The sequence below is a fragment of the Nyctibius grandis genome, chromosome 4 (genome assembly GCF_013368605.1).
Source record: "Nyctibius grandis isolate bNycGra1 chromosome 4, bNycGra1.pri, whole genome shotgun sequence".
NCBI lineage: Eukaryota > Metazoa > Chordata > Aves > Nyctibiiformes > Nyctibiidae > Nyctibius > Nyctibius grandis.
The window spans coordinates 54864031-54884386 of NC_090661.1; the positions used below are offsets into that span (position 1 = coordinate 54864031).

The 20356-nt window shown below is 36.5% G+C and overlaps 1 protein-coding gene across 2 annotated transcripts in view; it reads right to left on the bottom strand.

Moving 5' to 3' along the window:
- RPS6KA5 (ribosomal protein S6 kinase A5) overlaps nt 1-20356 on the bottom strand; it is an 89205-nt gene that overhangs the window by 54279 nt on the left and 14570 nt on the right. For both annotated transcript variants that reach the window (XM_068397931.1, XM_068397930.1), the window contains exons 2-5: nt 19035-19106; nt 7953-8171; nt 3258-3373; nt 468-575 (exon numbers count right to left, since the gene is read on the bottom strand). In XM_068397931.1, coding sequence (XP_068254032.1) covers nt 468-575; nt 3258-3373; nt 7953-8171; nt 19035-19106 — 515 coding nt within the window. The remainder of the gene's footprint in view (nt 1-467; nt 576-3257; nt 3374-7952; nt 8172-19034; nt 19107-20356) is intronic.

A 20356-nucleotide genomic window follows, 5' to 3' on the forward strand; every position in this document is an offset into this window, starting at 1 on the left:
TTGCAATTAAGTTTATCAAAAGCGACACAAAGACATGAGAAAGACAAGATAATAATACATTAATTATTATTAGCATAAAAAGAGTCATAGCATACCATTTGCCTAGTCAATGCAAAGTATTAACACAGTCAAGCATTTTTAAAAAGGCATCTGAAAATGATAAGTGGCTTTTCAGACTTATGTGGATCTTTCCTTTTTCACATAAAGGACAGCAGGAGGGAGCATGAAGGCATTTCAGAGAAAACTAGAACAGACAAAAATGTCTGAAAACAGTGTCAGGCAAAAGACCAATAAACTGAAAGTTCAAAACCCAGTAAAACAGGCTACTAGATTTTGATCTGTGAATTAAGAGCCTAGAAGGCAATTTTGCTCCCCTCTCAAATGTGTTTATGATTTCCATGAGACAGAATCTGACTTTGTGACCTTGCTGGATTCTGTCCACACTTACTGGAGATTCAAATACTCACCTCATCAGTAAGAAACTCTTTACTCAGACCAAAGTCTGTCAGCACCACATGGCCATCAGAATCAAGAAGAATATTCTCAAGTTTTATATCCCGATATATAATCCCCAACTGCAAACAGAATATAAGAAAAGGTATTTCCAGATCAGTGTAATCGCATCGAGGAGACATTGTTGAATGTTTCTATTTAAATAAATACAAAGCTAGCAAAATTCCCATTATTAAGGTAATCTGACACCTGAAAGTTGCACCTCAAAAAGGACAATTTTAAAATGCCTTTGAACAACTTTGAGCGACTTAAAAATTCTCAGAAATTACACTGTGCATTAATGTCTTAAAATTTAAAGGGCATACTATATCCTTTTAATCTAAAAATGACTGAATACTTGCTGTTGAGTGCAAAACTCAGTTCAGCTTTTATTAAGAATGAAAATGGATGCTTCTGTAGTATCACACAATCACAGAATGTTAGGGATTGGAAGGGACCTCAAAAAATCATCTAGTCCAATCCCCCTGCCGGAGCAGGATTGCCTAGACCATATCACACAGGAACGCGTCCAGGCGGGTTTTGAATGTCTCCAGAGAAGGAGACTCCACAACCTCTCTGGGCAGCCTGTTCCAGTGTTCGGTCACCCTCACCGTAAAGAAGTTTTTCCTCATATTTATGTGGAACCTCCTGTGTTCCAACTTGCACCCATTGCCCCTTGTCCTGTCAAGGGATGTCACAGAGAAGAGCCTGGCTCCATCCTCATGACACTTGCCCTTTACATATTTATAAACATTAATGAGGTCCCCCCTCAGTCTCCTCTTCTCTAAGCTAAAGAGACCCAGCTCCCTCAGCCTCTCCTCATAAGGGAGATGTTCCACTCCCTTAATCATCTTCGTGGCTCTGCGCTGGACTCTCTCTAGCAGTTCCCTGTCCTTCTTGAACTGAGGGGCCCAGAACTGGACACAATATTCCAGATGCGGCCTCACCAGGGCAGAGTAGAGGGGGAGGAGAACCTCTCTCGACCTGCTAACCACACCCCTTCTAATACACCCCAGGATGCCATTGGCCTTCTTGGCCATAAGGGCACACTGCTGGCTCATGGTCATCCTGCTGTCCACTAGGACCCCCAGGTCCCTTTCCCCTACGCTGGTCTCCAACAGCTCTGCCCCCAACTTGTACTGGTACATGGGGTTGTTCTTGCCCAGATGCAGGACTCTACACTTGCCCTTGTTATATTTCATTAAATTTCTCCCCGCCCAACTCTCCAGCCTGTCCAGGTCTCTCTGAATGGCTGCGCAGCCTTCCGGTGTGTCAGCCACTCCTCCCAGTTTTGGGTCATCAGCGAACTTGCTGACAGTGCACTCTATTCCCTCATCCAAGTCATTAATGAATATATTGAATAGAACTGGTCCCAGTACCGACCCTTGAGGGACTCCGCTAGACACAGACCTCCAACTGGACTCTGTCCCATTGACCACCACTCTCTGGCTTCTTTCCTTCAGCCAGTTCACAATCCACCTCACTACCCGATCATCCAGACCACACTTCCTCAGTCTAGCTGCAAGGATGCTGTGGGAGACCGTGTCAAACGCTTTACTGAAATCGAGATAGACCACATCCACAGCTTTACCATCATCTATCCACTGGGTTACGTCCTCATAAAAGGCTATCAAGTTGGTTAAGCATGACTTCCCCTTGGTGAAGCCATGTTGAGTGCCCCTAATGATCCCCCTATCCTTGATGTGCTTAGAGACAGCACCAAGGACAAGTTGTTCCATCACCTTTCCGGAGATGGAGGTGAGGCTGACCGGTCTATAGTTACCCGGGTCCTCCTTCTTGCCCTTTTTCAAGACTGGAGTGACATTCGCTTTCCTCCAGTCCTCAGGCACCTCTCCCGTTGCCCACGACTTAGTAAAGATGATGGGGAGTGGCCTAGCAATGACTTCTGCCAGCTCCCTCAGCACCCGCAGATGCATCCCATCAGGGCCCATGGATTTATGGACATCCAGATTGCTTAATTGGTCCCTGACCCAGCCCTCATCTACCAAGACAGATTCCTCCTCTATCCTGACTTCTTCTGGGGCCTCAGGGGTCCGGGGCTCCTCAGGACAGCCTCCAGCAGTATAGACAGAGGCAAAGAAGGCATCCAGTAACTCCGCCTTCTTTTTATCCTCTGTCTCCAGGGCCCCCACCTCATTCATCAGTGGGCCTACATTGCCTCTAGTGTTGGCTTTACCTGCAATGTATTTGAAGAAGCCCTTTCTGTTGTCCTTGACCTCTCTTGCAAGGTTTAATTCCAAGGAGGTCTTAGCTTTCCTAGTTAAGAAAATGTTCTAGACCATACATGCATGCTTTGTAGTAGTCTACAAATCTACTTACAACCTCCAAAAACTATAACAATTTTCATGTCTGCAGTTGTGCCAAAATTTCAGAACTCTGCTGTTTAATTGTATCAAAACAAGGACAACTGAACAACAGTGTAACCCAAACACCGTTCATGTTGACTACAAATTAGCATTACTGACACACACCATTTCATAAGGATCACTAAAAATTAACAATCATTTGTCAATAACAACACTCTTCACACTGCAGACAAAAACTTGTAGCCTTAATCTGGTGCACGTGAATAGACACTTAATTGGGAAGTATTTCTAATTATACAACTAATGTCCCATTGCTAGATAAAGTTATTTTGAATTTAAAACAATCTAAAAAAATAATTCTCCTTACTAACTTTATATGATGTGAAAAGAATACAGTTTTACTTCCACAAAATCAGCACTAGGATAAAATTACTTTACCTTGTGGAGATGTTCAAGTGCCAAAACGATTTCCCCAATGTAAATTTGCACCTCATTTTCTGAGAATCTCTCTCTGTGTGAAAGGTGAGTAAACAATTCTCCTCCATTTATATAGTCTAAAAAGTAAAACAAAGAACCTTATAATTTCACTTTCTGACAACTTCATTTTCTTATTGGAATATTAATAGGTACTTTGTAAGTTATTAAATAAGATGTTCTGAGACCAGATGCTTTTACTTTATTGTAATTCAGTAATATTTCATCATGTTGTACAATACTCATTTTCCTTCTTAGAGGACTGACGGAACACAACATCTGTTAAATAAGCAGCAAAACCACAAAATAAGCCTCAAATATCCATAAATTATAAAGATGAATAATTTTTGCAAAATCAGTCTTTTAGTTATTTAGAAATATAAAAAGAAAGGAGTACAAATGATATCTACAAACAGAATACTTGTACACTCATAAAATACTTAAGAGGAACAACGCAGACTGACAAAGAAAGGCAGTTTAGAAAACAGGTATTAGGTGAAATAATCACCATGGGCAATTACAAGTTTTACCCTTCGCAAGGGGAACTTTGATGGCAAAACTTACTGGCGGAGATTATTTCCACATACATTCCCTCATGGAAACCACACTTTCATTCTTTACAGCGTAAGACACAAGGGTTTTCCCACAGTCGGGGGCCCGGGGCAGGGGGGTAAGTAATTATTACAACAGAGCTGCACTGCAACACAAACATTTTAGAGGTAGAGCTGTTCATGCTAGCAGTGTACATTGAAGCCATGAATTTGCAAACCCAGAGCCCCCATATTGTATGAGGTCCAAGCAGGGAACATGCCCCACAATATCTAACTCAACATTTTCTTGAATATGGTTTCTATAGATTCATTGGTGTAACACATCAATCCATGAAAAAGGTCCTATCCTATTATAAGTTAAGTTAATACTTTGAAGGAGAAAGCATATACACAAATTACAGACATTCTGATCTGTCTCCTCTTTTTAGTTCTCCAGTTCTTTGTTTGGGAAGGACTATTAGTAGAATCAAACAATGTAAGGAAGATTATTTATCTAGATCAGTAAGCTTATGAAAAAAATTATAATAAACTATAAATAACCTATATTTTACGTTTGCTTCCCTCTGGCAAAAAAACTTCAGCATTCTAATCATGGAGAAAACAAAGATAACAGAAAAATTTTTTAAATATTTCTAATCAGAACCACTAACTTAGTATAAGGTAAGAACTGAATTCCCAGGCACTGTTCTAACGACTGTGACAGATACAAACCAAAGCTGACACAGGAGTGGCAGAAGAAGCCTAATTCTATTCAGGTTATAACACTAACCACAGCCCAATGAAACCACCAGCCTTCAAATTCTTGGTGCTAGATCAAATGCACCACTGACACAATAAGGAAAAAAAATATTTATCAATTAATTCAATATAAACTCCATCTGACAGTTCAGAATTTTTTTTAAGTACTAGTAGGTTAACCTTGTGTGACAAGCTTTGTATAGAACCGGTACTCACATGGATACAATACTTTGTTCTTTCAGTCACAGCTTAAAGTCAACCTAAAAACTGGAATCACCTCCAAACCCTGTACTCTGGAAATGTGACAGAAATGCACCTGCATGTCTGCACTTAATCCAGACTAAATTCATACAGCTATGTAATCTGATGGCATGAAGAATTGTTTTAAATATCACACTGAAGCTCCAATTCTAAAACCTCTTGAAACCCAAATGACACGTTGCTCATGCACTAAGATCAGATAGGTACAAAACCAAAGGCAGCACTGGCTTCCTCAAAAATTCAGAAGCCTCTCAAACACAAAAATTCCAAAACTAAATCAAAGAAGTGATTTACCAATATTTACATAATGAGACATAAACTTGCAACAGTTATTCTTTTCGTCACAGAAGGTGTGAGGCCCAGTTGAATTGTAAAGTAGTTTTAGGCCATGTTAGGTAGAAGACATTTCTGCTCTTACAAAAAGAGATTAAAAGAAATTTTTAAATCCCCTCTAATTATTCCCATTTTCTGATTTAAGAAAAAAAAAAAAGGAAAAAAAAAAAGGACCTTTCTGTCCACAACTAATATTCTGAGAATGAATTCATACAGACTTTATGGGCAATCAAATAAAAACCCAAACAAAAAGCCTTTAATTATACATCAGCTTTGAATTTTTTGCTTTAATCATCACCGTAACATTGTGTTATGGTGGGCATGTGCCCAGTCTGTACTATCTGCTATGTAATGTTCTTCAAAACTACTGGGCTCCCTCCTCTTTGACTCTTCTGAGAATATAATGCCAAGCTTTTTATTTTCCCTTCATATAAGAGGTTTTTCTGACCTTCTAATTATCCTCATCACCTAAATTTCTCCATTACTATGTATTTATTTTAGGTAACTACATCCATCTCAGGTGTGAGGGTTTTTTTGAGTATTTCTAATGGAATCTAAACTGCATTCTAGCCAAAAATACCTGGATTTAAAGAAGGGCACTATAATGTTTATAATACATACTCACATTTTGTCTCATTCAATATTTCTCTTTTTTTCCAAATTATTAATCAATAACTATTCTAACATGTATTTCTAACTTTTCCTTTGTCTCTTTAGCATTTTCCAGCCTATGACAATATTTTACATATTTCTTTAATGTCCTAGTCAGAGGAATTTGTAAGAATCCTTACTACAATTTTCAACTCCCATTTTCAAAAGCAATCTAGTGAATACTCCATTTAAGCTTGAGCTCATCAGATACCTGTATTATCTCTCTGTAGCATATGTAGTTATACTCATAGAACACCTTCCTAAGAATTGACAGCCAGTGGTGTAGATTCATGTAACATTAATAAAATTTTATTAATGTCTAAATCAGCCTGTTAATAAAGGATCAATAAATGGAAGTTACAACCTAAAAGGAATTGCAAAACCTGTACTTCAATTAAAGGACCATTTACTTCTTCAAGTAATTCACAACAAAAATTAATTATTCTGCATTCAAGCATTAACTTAATCATTCATTTTCCAGTTCTTTTAAAATATTCTAAGCAAGCAGTCTTTTAAAATTGCTTGTAATTTTCTTACAAATACATCTTATATACCAAACTCAAAATTTGCTGCTGATCCGAAAGGTAGAAATATTTCTAGTTTTAGAGTGGTACCAAGCCTTATGAACAAGCTCTACTTTCAGATTGCCTCTTAATACTCCAAAATTGAAACATGCAAGTATCTCAATACTCAAAGATCAAATGGTTTCATAACAAAAAGTTTCAGCAGCAAATGCTTCCTGAAGCAGTAAGGTTTAGAGTTTATTTTAATAGTCTTTTCCAGCTCCTAAAGTAAATGTTCCTCATTATCAGGAAAAATCCTTTATCTTCCTGAGAAAGACAGAACTCTTCAAAGGCAATTAACTGGGGAAGCAAAATGAATATAACTCCTTAATCTCAGTGTCTTTCCCCAAAACATTACTACCCTGTAAAAGGATAGTGGTAGGGAATAGACACACACACACATACGAAAGTTATATCTGAGTTGAAAACCCTAAGAAAGCTCCTGATCAGTCCTCTGCCAACTTTGCAAAGCTACAGGTATGGATGTGATTCTTCACATCGAAATGGAAAGCAAAATGGCAAGCACAGAAGTGGACTGAAGAATGTTCTAATAAGGCTTGCTATAGGTCATTATAAAGCATCTCTTGCAAATGGAGATTTACAAAAGTTACTGGTAGAACTTACCAAAATGAAGTATCACAATGCATAGAACAAGAAATTGATCCACAATACAAGTATTTTCACCAACATTTTACAGCGGGAAACCATACCAACAACTTGCAGATTTCAGTGTCATAAGGAATTTGACCAGAAATAAATGTTCAGAAAAAAGACCTGCCTGATATTATCTTTCAGTTGGCAGCATTTCAGTGCTAAAACAGCATACTAACTGGTCACATAGTGACAGGTAACCCTGTCCTCTCAGACAGATGAGAACATTTCAAAAACACTGATCACATTGAGGACAATATACAACGTGCTCTTAAGAGTGAAATGTGCAGTAAGTTTGCACTAGAAGGCTTCCTGCTGCTTAAGTATTTCCTTGCTTTTTTCTTCTTCCCTACCAACTAATCCCAATAACAAAGTCACGTTTGGTCATCCCACCTTACCAATAACCTCTGTGCCACATACACAAAGATAGCATGCAGAGAAAAACCGAATCACTTGAATGCCCATAGTCATACGGATAAAGAACTTCTTCATTCATGGTAGCAGTTTGCCTGAAAATCTGTAGAAAACTAGTGCAGTATATAATAATGGTTAAAAAAGTGCAAATCAAAATTTCATCTTCTAGGTAAGTTCAAGGAAACATTTCTCTGGTTTAGGTACTTATGGTCATATACATTCTTTTGCTGCATGTAAGTCACTGATAATACATCACACCCCACCCCCCTCTCCCCAAAAGTCAGAGTAGCACACTGAAGTTCAAACAGGAAAACCACAAATACAGACACTGTTGAAGCGGAACAGTATTTTACTTCCTATGGTCTCTCATGCAATCTCCAAACACACAGTACTTAAGACCACATGAAAAAAACCCCTACAAAACATTAAGGAGACAAAAGGGCAGATTTTTTTCTTTTTTTCATTAACGTAAGACTTAAATCCTGAAAACTACTCACCTAAAATGAGATGAAGCTTTGTATCTGTCTGGAAGGCATAATGTAATGTGACCAAAAATGGCGATTGCCTAATGTGCTCCAACACTTGTCGTTCCGTCCTTGTGTGCTCAGTTGTTTTGGCTTTTTGAACTATAGTTGCTTTCTTCAGTACTTTCATGGCATACAGCTTTCCAGCATCATGGCCGCTTACTTTCCTTACTAGGAACACTTTTCCATATGCTTAAAGAAAAAGTGGGGAGAGATGAAAGGGGAAAAAAAAAAAAAGTCATCTACTCATACTACAGGTCTGGCTGATATCATTATTATTTTCAATTACTCATTGTTATGGCAAACAGTAACGATTCAGGCTAAAATCTTCCAGAACACTTTTTTGTTTCAGACTGACCTTTTCTGAGCAAAATTTCAACCAAATGGGCTTAGTGACTGAACACAGCAAGAGTGGGAAAAACAATCAGAGTTTCAGTATTCAAAAACAGTTTTAAAAGCTGATGATTTCTTCCTTTGTAATAGCCAAAACCTTCCATACCTAGAATTTAGCAAGAGTTTGGAGTAAGACAAATGTTACTTTTTTGTCCTCAAAATAGTCTGCCCATATTTGCACAACTTACATGCTCTCGTTACTGGCTTTATAGCATTTAAGTTCCAAAAACCCATAGAAAAGTCAATTAATTCCTCTCATCAGTATTTAGTACATGGGAACTTTGGGGGTCCCATACTGGACACTTAAGTGAGAATAAACTAGAGGAATTATCTCAAAAAGAAAGTTTTCTGAGCACAAACAGTAAAAGAAATAGTCACCAGGACCAAAAGGTAGTCTTTCCAGAGTTTTAAATTACTGAATGTAGGTGTTCTGTTTACATATTTGGTTAAAAATACACTCCATACTGGAGTAATAAGTGGCAAATGTGGACATCATTTTTTTTTTAATAAAAAGGGCTCCTGGGAACTGTATACAAGCAAATTTGATACATCTACAAGGCAAACGTGTAGAAACAGTAAAGGTTTGAATTAGATATACAAACAGGATACTATGTGAAAGAATAACTGTTACTTTTGTAGGTCATAATAATTATTTCTATTAATACCCGCTCAAAGGAATCAGGAGGAAGGAACGGTGATATGGTTTACTTATTTAGATTTCCAAGGTACTCAACAAGTTCCCTTAAAAAAGGGTCTTAAAAACACTAAACATTAACTGGTGCAAAGAGGGGGGGTCCTCTTATGTATGAAGAGCTATATTAGTAGACAAAAAACAAAAGGTTAGAAATAAATATTCAGCTTTTTCAGTGAAAGGAGCTCACCACAAGAATTCATCCTGCCTGATTCACTCATATAACAACAGTGAGGAAGCTGACTTTCTTGATTTAGTAAATATCCACTGCAACAGAACTAGAAGATGACTGCTGAAAACTAGACCACGGTATCAAAATATTAAGCAGCTCAAAAATAAAATGGCAGATAAAATTCCAAATAGGTAAATGAGTAATCCATGTGAAGTATGATAATTCATTGTACATAGTGTTACAACTGAGAGAAAAAAAAAAAAAAAAGAAACACACAAAACCTGGAGTTACCACAGACAACCCTATGAGAAAACACCAGTGGTAATCCAAGAAGCAAACAGAATGTCAGAACTTCAAGGAAAGTATTGAAGAGGGAAAATGACACAAATGTACCGTCCTCCAAATCTTCAACAGAAAAACAGAAATCCGTTATGCTGTGGTATGAAATCTTTGTGTGCGCTATTTCGGCCTCTCTTCTCTTCTGTCCCCAGCTCCCCTCCCGCCCACCAGAAAAAAAAGTGTAGGAGAACATTAAAAAGAAATACACAAAAAGATAAAAGAATCATTCTAATTAGGAAGGGAACTAAACACATTTAGACTTTTTATTTAGCCTGAAAAAGAAGAGTACTTAAGAAGATGCTACAGAGTTAAAAATCAAAAATTGTATGAAGGTATGTAAAGAAAAATTTTTCATTATTTCTAGAAATAAAATAACTAAGGTAACAAACATTAAGTATCAAGATTAAGAACTGCCCAAACCATACAAACAAATACGTGGTTAGGCTGTGGAACTACTGTTACATTATGCTTCATTATGCTACATATGTCAAAAATGTTAATGAGTTCAAAAAGATTATATAATTCCATGAGGGACAGGGGAGTATCCCAAGTGTTGCTGAACACAGAAGAGAATCTCTGGCTCAGGCAGACCCCAAACTTCAGGCTGCTACAAGTTCACTAAGGAAACCATCATTGTATGCGTCTTCACGTTCTTGTAGGGTGGACTTAAGCCATCATGAGAGACAGAAAACTGAACCAGCTGGGTGTTTTGTCCAATCCCTATAATTATCTTCACTTTACTTTCTCAGAGAGAAGGCTCAAGTATCTCAAAACTGTAAATACACTACACAGGGTATACTGTCCTGATGTGAGACACTCAAATTTGGTTGGTCTTTAAAAATGCTATAGCATACACTGCTCCCAGTAAGTAATTACGTGTAACTCCAGATTTTTCCTGTTTTTTTTCCAGACAGGGAATAAAGAGTTTTAAATTATCAAATGACATGTGTTTTTTTTTTCCTTACATCCGAGTTCTGCTTAATTCAGTATACAAAAGTGATACTGCTTATATAATGAACAATTATTTTTAAGAAGTTCTTTACCTGCCTCATCACACCCTAAGGAATCATGCTTCCCTTTTTTGCAGAACCCATTATTCCCAGTAAGAGCTTTCATAAAATAGGTTTTCACAACATATCTGTCAAGAATGGCAAATAGAGTCAGAACAGGTTAGTGTAAACACATCTTTCTGTTTTGAGAGACAAACATGAGATACCCAGGACAATCTTCTTCAAGATGTTGAGTATTATATAGCATTCCCCAACTTTAATTGTAGTTATGAGATCTCAAGTATATCTAAGCTGGACTCAATAGTCACCAGCTGGTCACCAAAAAATGGATAACCATAGATGTAAAAAGATTACTTTAGTAAAATAGGCATGGGCCATAAATCCTCTCACGCTGTACAGACAAGTGATATGAATCAAGGTTGTACAGACCATAATATTGTGACCACAGTAATACTGTTATGCATATGCACAATTTTAATGTTATTAATCTATTTTTTCCAATATTGGATGTTAAATGATTTTTAGCATCTGAAAAACAGACCCCTACTACTGACAGCATTGGTTTAAAAAAAACTGCTTCCAAAAGTAGTATTTACATCTTTTTAAGGAGTTACTTCTCAAAAAATGTAGATAACACTTCTGCATTCTGCTAGCACGCAACAAAAACAGAGCAGAGAATAGCCTTTAAGGGAGCAGCCCTAGTTTTCACCAATTTTCAGCTGGAGCTAGATGTTGAACTTCCTTGCGCGTCTCTGAAAAGCCCAGTCTAGAGCATTAAACATAAGTTTCCTTAGGTTCACGGGAAATAGTACTTTTACCAGAAATGTTGGAGAACACTAAGTCAAGCTAAATTAAAACAAACAAAAGCCACTAGTGTTAAAGATTTTAACACTTGGCTACCTGTATCTTTAATCACACTTTATAAAAACATACAAGAATGCATCTTAAGTAGCAGAATGCTAGCAGTGTATTAACAGCACCTACTACAGCTTTACATACAGCATAGGAGATAATTATCTGGTAAGTGTAATAGCTGTAAGGAAATCTCTAGAAACTATACTAGTGCTACCATAAAAGAATTTGCAACAGAGCTTTACCATGCTACAAATTGTTTCTTCAGAAATGTGAAAAGGACTGACAGAATGATAAGGACTCTCAGCAGTTTTGATGAGAATAAATCTTAAGTAGCACTATTTTAATCAAATGAGTCATGATATATTCAACACCAGAATCTCTGATATCACCATGAGAAATCTACTTAAAAGACAACACAGCAAAGGCAATTCAATTGAGTGGCAGCGAGAAGGCACATAAGCTAACTGCAAGAATATCCTTACTTGATAATCTTACTTCAGAAAAGCTTTTTTAATTTCTCAAAGAGGCACATTTTAATGTTCATTCTCATAAAATCTGATGCACATCTCAACTACTTCCAATTCAGAAATACTTAACCAGCAATATATATCCCCCATAAAGAAACACGCACACATAGTCACCAAATATTCACCCCCAAAATTCATTAAAAATATTTTAAATTATGGAAGAACTAAAAGACTATATAATACACACTGTATATATATGCACATACACAAACTATGTTAGACTGATCTTGCAGTTTATTAAGAGAAATAAAATAAAGATTCAAAGTTAAAGAAAAAAATCAATTATTAATTGCAGATTGATATGGATATCAGGCCTGTAAGATGAATAAGAGATTTTATATCAGCAATTTATACCAAATCTCCACTTAATTTGTGAGGCAGAAAAATATAATTGGGGGTTAAAACTTTCCTTTTGCTACTGCCTTTTCACGAATATACATTCATAGTAATACACATCATCATAAGTAACAATTCAGCAAGTCATTAGAATATTCTTAAGTTCACACTTGCTGAAAGACAATGAATTAAAAATATGAAGTATTCTTCGCTTTTTTGTTTTTTTCTGTATAAATGCAAGCAGATTAATCCATTGCATCATGCCAGCTAATTCTTACAGAGAAAAAGGCATGCAATTCTTATTGTTTATAGCACATAGGATGCTAGACTTCTAAACCCATCAAAACTTGACATTTGTATACAGTTTTAAAGCAGTGTTTTCAAGTGTTAACATAAGCTACACCTCTTTCTTAAATTACCGGTTTTTTTTTTACTGACAGTGTAAGAATAATCATGAGACAACAATAGGAAAAGGCTCAAAGGTACAAAATACTTAATGATTTGAACAAATTTCACTGTATTCTTACATGATATATGCCTAATAATCTCTTTCCTCTGCAATTTTTATTGTTAAAATAGCTTTTAGATTTAATCTTCCTAAAGAATTTGGAGGCAGAACTCTCACTGTGCAGGTATCTATATGAATTAAAATTTGGGATGTAGCAAAGTCAGAAAGGCATACAGCTCTAGCAGCTAAAAATGGGGAAAAAAAAGCCAAGCAAGAACCTTAACAAAGATCGAATAATAGCATTCTTAACAAGCATTTCCAATTTTTATTGTCCACCACCAAACTGTCAAAGATGATGCATTCTTTGTCATCTTTCCTTAAACATCAAATAGGCAAGAATCTGTAATGGACTTTTTTCAACACTATTATTTCTCCAAGAACAAGTTTAAACAAGTGAGTGAGAGATGATAAATAACAAAGGCAGAAAGTCACAGCAGAGGGTAAGTTGCATCTTAAAATGCACTTTCTATCAGCATTTTGCTTTTATGCTTTCTTTGCTTTTTTTACCTTTAGCTTTTTAAAAAAATTAAATATTATTACAGTAAATAGGTATAGCAGGCAATACATGCCTAACTTTTTTTTCTTTTTTAAAGCAAGTAGTTTTTAGAAGGCAGCTCTCATACGTAAGAATCTACCACTGGGTAAACATACCATTCATTTTTAATTATTACAAAAATTATTTTCTTCAAAATTGCTCTGAAGGCATTGCATACTGCTGAAATCAGATGAAGTTAGAACAATTAACCACCAGCTGCCTGGATCATCTTCTTTCTTACTTCTTTCCTTCTTAAACGTAAGATTGCATTTGCTGTTCTCTACAGCTATGCTGAACCACTTCTGACATTAGTTCCGGTATGAATCTTTGCTACTGATCTCCAATTTAATGTCCATATTCTTTCAGAATTCTCTGATGGATGAATGTGATGAATTTGTCCAGGTTCTAGGTTCTTAGACTGAACACAGTCCCCTCTTTTCAGTCTGCTCTTCATACAAAAAAATAATCCTATTTCCAAACTCTGTCTCCAATTAGCCATCCCACCTTCCACTCAGTATTCAGCATAGCTGTCCTCAGCAGAAACTGAAGTAAAATATTAATTGTTCAGAATTATTTTTAGACACTCCCTAATTTTGGCTCACTCCCCTGAGCACAGTGACCCCACTTCTTTCTCGTCCTTTTATGAGAGAATAATATTTCACATTTTCTTCAATATGCTTTGAAAGATCTAACTTACTTTCAGTCTTAACTTTTATCAGAATACTTTCTGACCTCTTACATGGAACTTTATTATACCTTCTTGTATAACAAGATTTTTGAGCTGATTATTTAAATCTGACATTCATCCTACCAATTTTCTTCCCTTCATATGAATATATCCTTCAGATTTTAAGTATCTTCCACATATAAGGACAATATCCTTCCCATATAAGCACTTAATTCCAAAAGACCACGTATAAAATATTCACTTTTACATATGGCAGTTATATTCTTGTTTCTATTTTTTGTCTTCATTAGTGGACTGTAGTTCAAGCGGTAGACTGGACTATTAGGGCACATGCTGAAGAACCACTTGCATTGTCTCTTCCTAAGCACAGTAGAAAGACTGAACAAAAGTGGCAGTTATTAAAATCAGAAGCAGCAACAGTTGAGTAGAAAAAAGGAATAATCTATGTATAGAAAAATGTATGATCCAGAATGCACTCTACAGTAACAATTTTTTTAAACACACATTTACAATGAATGAAGCAAATAAACCAAGTGGGTGTGCATAAGACAACACAGCCACCTTCTCTTCTTATTCCCTTTGTGGCTTTGGGAAGCAATTAGATTACTTTGCTGTGAAGTACCTTGTTCTATAGGACAGACACTAGTTTTCTATGTCACAGGGAAAAAAAAGCTTTACCTAGGTAGGAGGGACAGATGGAAACATGAACGCAGTAGACAGGAAATCTGAAAATTCCTAATTAGCAAGGCTATACAGTAACAGTAATAGAAAAGGACTTAAACGAAAACAGAGACTGGAATTTCAGAAAGTATATACTGTGTAGAATAGGGGCAAGTCAGAGAAGTCAAGTAAGCAATAATTTGCTCCCACAGCAACAAGTACATTATTAATAGCTTTATTAACAGTGACATACTGTCATGTTTTTTGTTTTACTGATGTAAAGTGTTACTGATTTCTTCAATGGGGAAGTTTATTCTATTAATAGCTCCTTAATGCAATGTAAAAGGATCCAACACACATTTTTGCTTCCTTGTCTTTTCCTCAGAGACTCAAGTCAAAAGAGGAACGTGTATACTATGATATTCTTTTAACACCAAAAAAAACAAAATATAACAAGCATGCTTCCAATTGAGAGTGTGTGTACAAGAACAAACCAGACAAAGGAATGCAAGAAAGAAATAAATGCAAATTAATAATAAGTACAAAATTATGCTAAGCCATAGCATGAAGAAAATGTTATCACAAAAGAATCACTTCCACAGGAGAAACATCAGTACACAATGATACTATTTCTAATAACCTTAATTATTTGTCTTTTTTTTAAAAAAAAAATGAAGATTTAAATAAACCTTCACTGCTGCTACCTGAGAAAACCATCAAGTCTATATGAAACTACCACAATTACATATACTCAAGCAAGGTATCATTTAATTTAACATATTTTGAATATCTTTAGTTATTCCAGTTGCTTCATAGCAGACTATATTAAAAATATTGTAATTAGTTAAAATAACATCTACAGTCATCACTTAATAGGACTGTGAGGCTTCAATATATTCTGCCTTGCATTACTGTACATCAGTTAAGTATCACACAGTTTGAAAACATTTTGCATGCTGCCTAACTCCACAGTGAAGAATATTAAAACAGCATCGCAACTTTTATTTAGCATTAGCTATATTACAGTAATATCAGTAATACCTAAAAGCTCACACCAAGATAAGGCTTTCACTGCCAGAATAAATATAGCCCTTGCCTAAAAATACACAGTAACATGTAAACAGAAGCCATCAGATGCCCTCTTCCTCATTTTTCTTTAAATTGCTCTCAAAAAAGCAATAGAATCCCTTTTGTCTCCATGAATCAATTGTCGAAGATGACCTCAATCCCCAGCCCCATCCTCAGCTTCATAAAATTTACTAGTGTAAAAGAAGAGAGAGTTCTCAAAATTGTCAAAAAAACAACACCCCAAAACCAAAAACACACAGTTCTCTCTTATCATCCTGTCCATAATTTGGGGGCAAGACACTAATGGAGATACAATGGCTGTTTGGAGAGGTCTCTAGGTTCTAGGAATCACCCTGCCTTCCCCATACACTCTGATTAAAAACGAAGGAAAACGAAAGAAAGAAGAAAAAAACACACCAAAACACCCCCACACACACACACCCACCACTTGAAAATACTTGAAATATTTCAAATTTCTGAAATAATGAAATTAGCACGCTTTTTTTTCCTGTCTGAAAGGTAAAAGGCATCTAATAAGTTTTTAGGTAGTTCTAGAACTACCTTGTCAATAACAAGAATTACTGTGCAAGCATGCCATCCCTCTAAACAGTAACTGCCTGTTGGCTAGGTTTTAAGTTGGAGGTGCTTAAGTTTTTACAAAGAGGCTTGTATGTTATTAAACTAACAGCACCAGAGTCAATTTGTACAAGTTTTCTGTGGTTCTTTTAACAGTAGGCCCAATACTCACAAATATTTATTTCACAGTACAACATTTCAGGATCATCTTAGCCAAATGGCCAATATCTTGCTTCAGTTTCTGTTCTCCTCTGTTGAGTCAATACACAAACTCTTCTGACCATAACAATTAGAAATACACTGAAAGTGAAGATGGCATTCAAAGCTACATTAAAATTTTGTTGGATGATATTTACAGAAGAAATGCCTTAACACAGGTATATCCTATTGTGAAATAATGTTCTTTCAGAAACCTCTTGCAAGAATCAGAGGGGATTTTTGCTTATTGCAATCCCCAGAATGCTTCTCAAGCTAGGAAATTAAACATCCTCAGCAAGAACATCTAGGAAGGTTGCAGAATCCCTACTACTGGAGGCTTTTAAGAACGCATCATTGTTAGGGATGATGCAGATATAACTGACTGTGTCTTGGGCTAAGCAATTAGAGGACCTCTTCCATTCCATTCCAGTCTTGTTTTCAGTGATTCCATGTTACTGCAAACGCTGACAATTCACAGATGGTCACTTCCCCAAAACCAAAGAGAACTACCTCCATTCTGATCAGGTCATTTGCATTTAATGCTGTCCAGTAATTGGCAAGCAACCACCTCTGACACAGCTAGTGCACTAGTCTTAGCTGTTATACACTTAAGACCAAACAAAGCTTCTTGACTGCCCTGATGGTCTAGATTTCCAAAGCAAGAATTTCAGGCGATGATTGAAATTATATATTTAAAAAGTGCATCTAGCATTTCCTTGACAAAAAAAATACTACTCTTCCTACAACTGCCATTCCAGGATACCCAAGGTGTCCTTGGATTCTTAAAGTTTGCAGGAATCGTTTAGTCAGTTCTTGAAAAACTTTGAAGTCTACTAAGACAGAAGACATTTCTGGAGCAACGTGACTACTAGAGCAGGATGAAGACAGACAGGCATGCTTCCTCAGCTTTTTTTTTTTTTTGTTCTTCACACACACACTGTCAATCACTCAAAAATTACCCTGTTAACCTGAGTGAATAGGATAGCTTTGCACTATAAGCCTACGGACTACCTGCTATGATTAAGAGTATCCCAGGCCAAGAGAAATTTGGCTTAATCTGTTCACAGAGAAGAGAAGGCATGGAAAATAGCAATGAATGACAGACAACAGTTTAACAGCAGCAGCAGGAGTATTTCAGAGGCACTGCCTAAAGACAGTAGAAGGAAGTCAGGCTACTATTAGTCTGAACCTGAAGACTGACACTTACGAAACCACCAAAATTTACTTTGTATTCCAAATGCAATAGTTGTAATATTAAGGTGATATCAGACTAATGGCAATGGTAAGGAAAAAGGAAAAAATTCAGGTATGAGACTGGTTTTTATACACAAACACACATGTATAATTAAAACTCCAGCCAATGTTTCCATCAGCAGGAGAGAAAGACATACTCACATAAATGCATAATTATAAGTAATTTCATTTTTGTCAACCCCACTCAGACCAATATTGACCGCCTTCTACCTAAGAGCATGCAGCATATACCTATTAATATTAAAGCTTCCTTGCCTTTACCACCAACTACTGGAATTTAACAGGAAGGGTTGAATTCTTAAGCCTGTTAAATTTAAATTTTAAAAACAGAAAATATACTCTCAGGTGATTTAACGGCTTAATGAATTTATGAAAGAATCCGTATGACACCTAAATGTGAAAATCAAAGACTTTTGCTCTTTTCAGTGATGTAGCAGCTTGTGCTATTACAGCCTCACTGCTGGCCGTTAATGGCGGATAATACCCAAAATTTAATATCATAACTATTTACAACTTCTACAGACCTTGATGACAGTCCACTTCATGATTATCCCAATCTACTCAACACTGCATCTGATGTTAATACTGACAAAAAAAAAATGCGTAAACTCACTAAGAAGAACAAAAGCCACTACTTTTGGTCTGTGTACGGGCTTCTGTGTGCGTCCCTTTAACAAAGGGGAAACAAAGCTTTTTTGTTTGTTACAGTAAACAATCCTACAACATCCTACAAATCTCCAACGTTGTGCTGAAATCCACAATACAACAGTGAACATTTTCCATCTTAAAAATTACTGAGATTTGAATTGGACAGAAAAAGACTAGTAGAGCCAATGCCAACTCTAAAACACATAGTTAAAGAGTAGAGCATCCTATTCAATAATGTACTAACATTACTGCTTTTTTCCAGAAATTCGTGAAAACATAGTCTGAAAATTTAACGAAATTATCAAGACCTTAACTTTGATCAGGTTTTTCACAAACTGTATTAAATTGTCACAAATGTCAAGTAATTTATTTTCCATTTTTTTAAATCTTCAAAAGTGCTGTAAGCTAGAACATGTGACCTCCAATTTTGCACAATATTTGTGAGAAAAAAAAAGTGAAAATTATGCTATGCAATACAAAAGTGATATACCTTCCTGAAGAATGTTCCAATTACCAAAACCTCAGCTAGAAAACAAAACTGTACTTAAGAGCAATGCTTCCAACATTCAACTTAGAAAAATAGTGAGTGCATCTTACCCCCTGTTCCAAGAACTTTCAGGAGTTCAAAGTTTTCAATGCCAACTTTCTCTGCATGGCCTGTCAAATTTGCTGAAGGAAAAAAAATTCACATCAGATATGTAGTACACTGAAACATCATTCTGACATATTACTACAGCTTCAGTAAAAACAAGTTAGCAGATGAACAAAATAAGCAGAACTAAAAGGACATTCCAGTTGCATACTGTATTCTTTTAACTTGTAAAGCAAGGGAGAGCAAATTTCTTGCTGCCATTGGTGTTCCCAGAGGTATAAAAATCACAGAATAATAATCGAAGCCCATCTACCTTGTATACACCACATCCTACCACTGGGCACCTCTGAAAAGAGTCTAGTTCCACCCTGTCTGTAATCTCTAATCGCATAGTTATAGACAGCAATCAGGTCATCCCTTAGCCATAGCACTGTGAATACTCTCGTGTTCTTGGATTATATGGTGCTTGGGATGACAGAAGCAGAGCTCCAGTAACTATTCATGCATTTAACATAGGATTACTAAACCTATAAAGACTCCACTACTCTCAGGTAGTAAAGACCTTGAGTCTACATAACCAAGAAGTCTGGAAAAATCTAAGCTGCTACAAAGTTGTTTCATTTGTTGGGGAGTTTGGGAGGAGAGGGTTCTACATTCATACAAGTTATACCACTTAGAGAAATGTCTGCTAGACAGAAAAAAATACTCAAAGCAGGGAAGTGAAGAGCCCTGTTTTAAAAAGGAATTGTGGTGGCTTGGTTTGTTTGGTGTTTTTTTTTTTCTTTTATAAGTTGCTAAAAGAAAGCCTTACACATTTCCCACTTTTTCCCCCCTCTTTCATTCCCATCATAATATTATCCATCCATTTGCATCAATATGACTGCAGGCCATTCAGCAAAGCTGCTCATTGAAATGATCAGGTTAAAAGCAGTAAGGCAAAAAAGTAACTAAGTTTGATTATTCTTAACCAAGTTCAGTTCCCTGACCCACTTCAATGAGCTGCTGCATAAACAGTTTTACTAGCACAACTGAGGATGCAGCATCAAGCAGCAGAAGCTGCATAAACTGGCACGGCTGCTAAAAGAATGCCTCCCAAAGAGCAACTTCAAGCCAGTCTGTATGTCTCAAGGTTAGTAGAAAAAAAAAAGAAAAAGGAAAAAAAAGGAAAAAAAAGGGGGGAAAAGGGAGAGAGAGAAGGGGGGAGAGAGAAGGGGGGAGAGAGAAGGGGGGAGAGAGAAGGGGGGAGAGAGAAGGGGGGAGAGAGAAGGGGGGAGAGAGAAGGGGGGAGAGAGAAGGGGGGAGAGAGAAGGGGGGAGAGAGAAGGGGG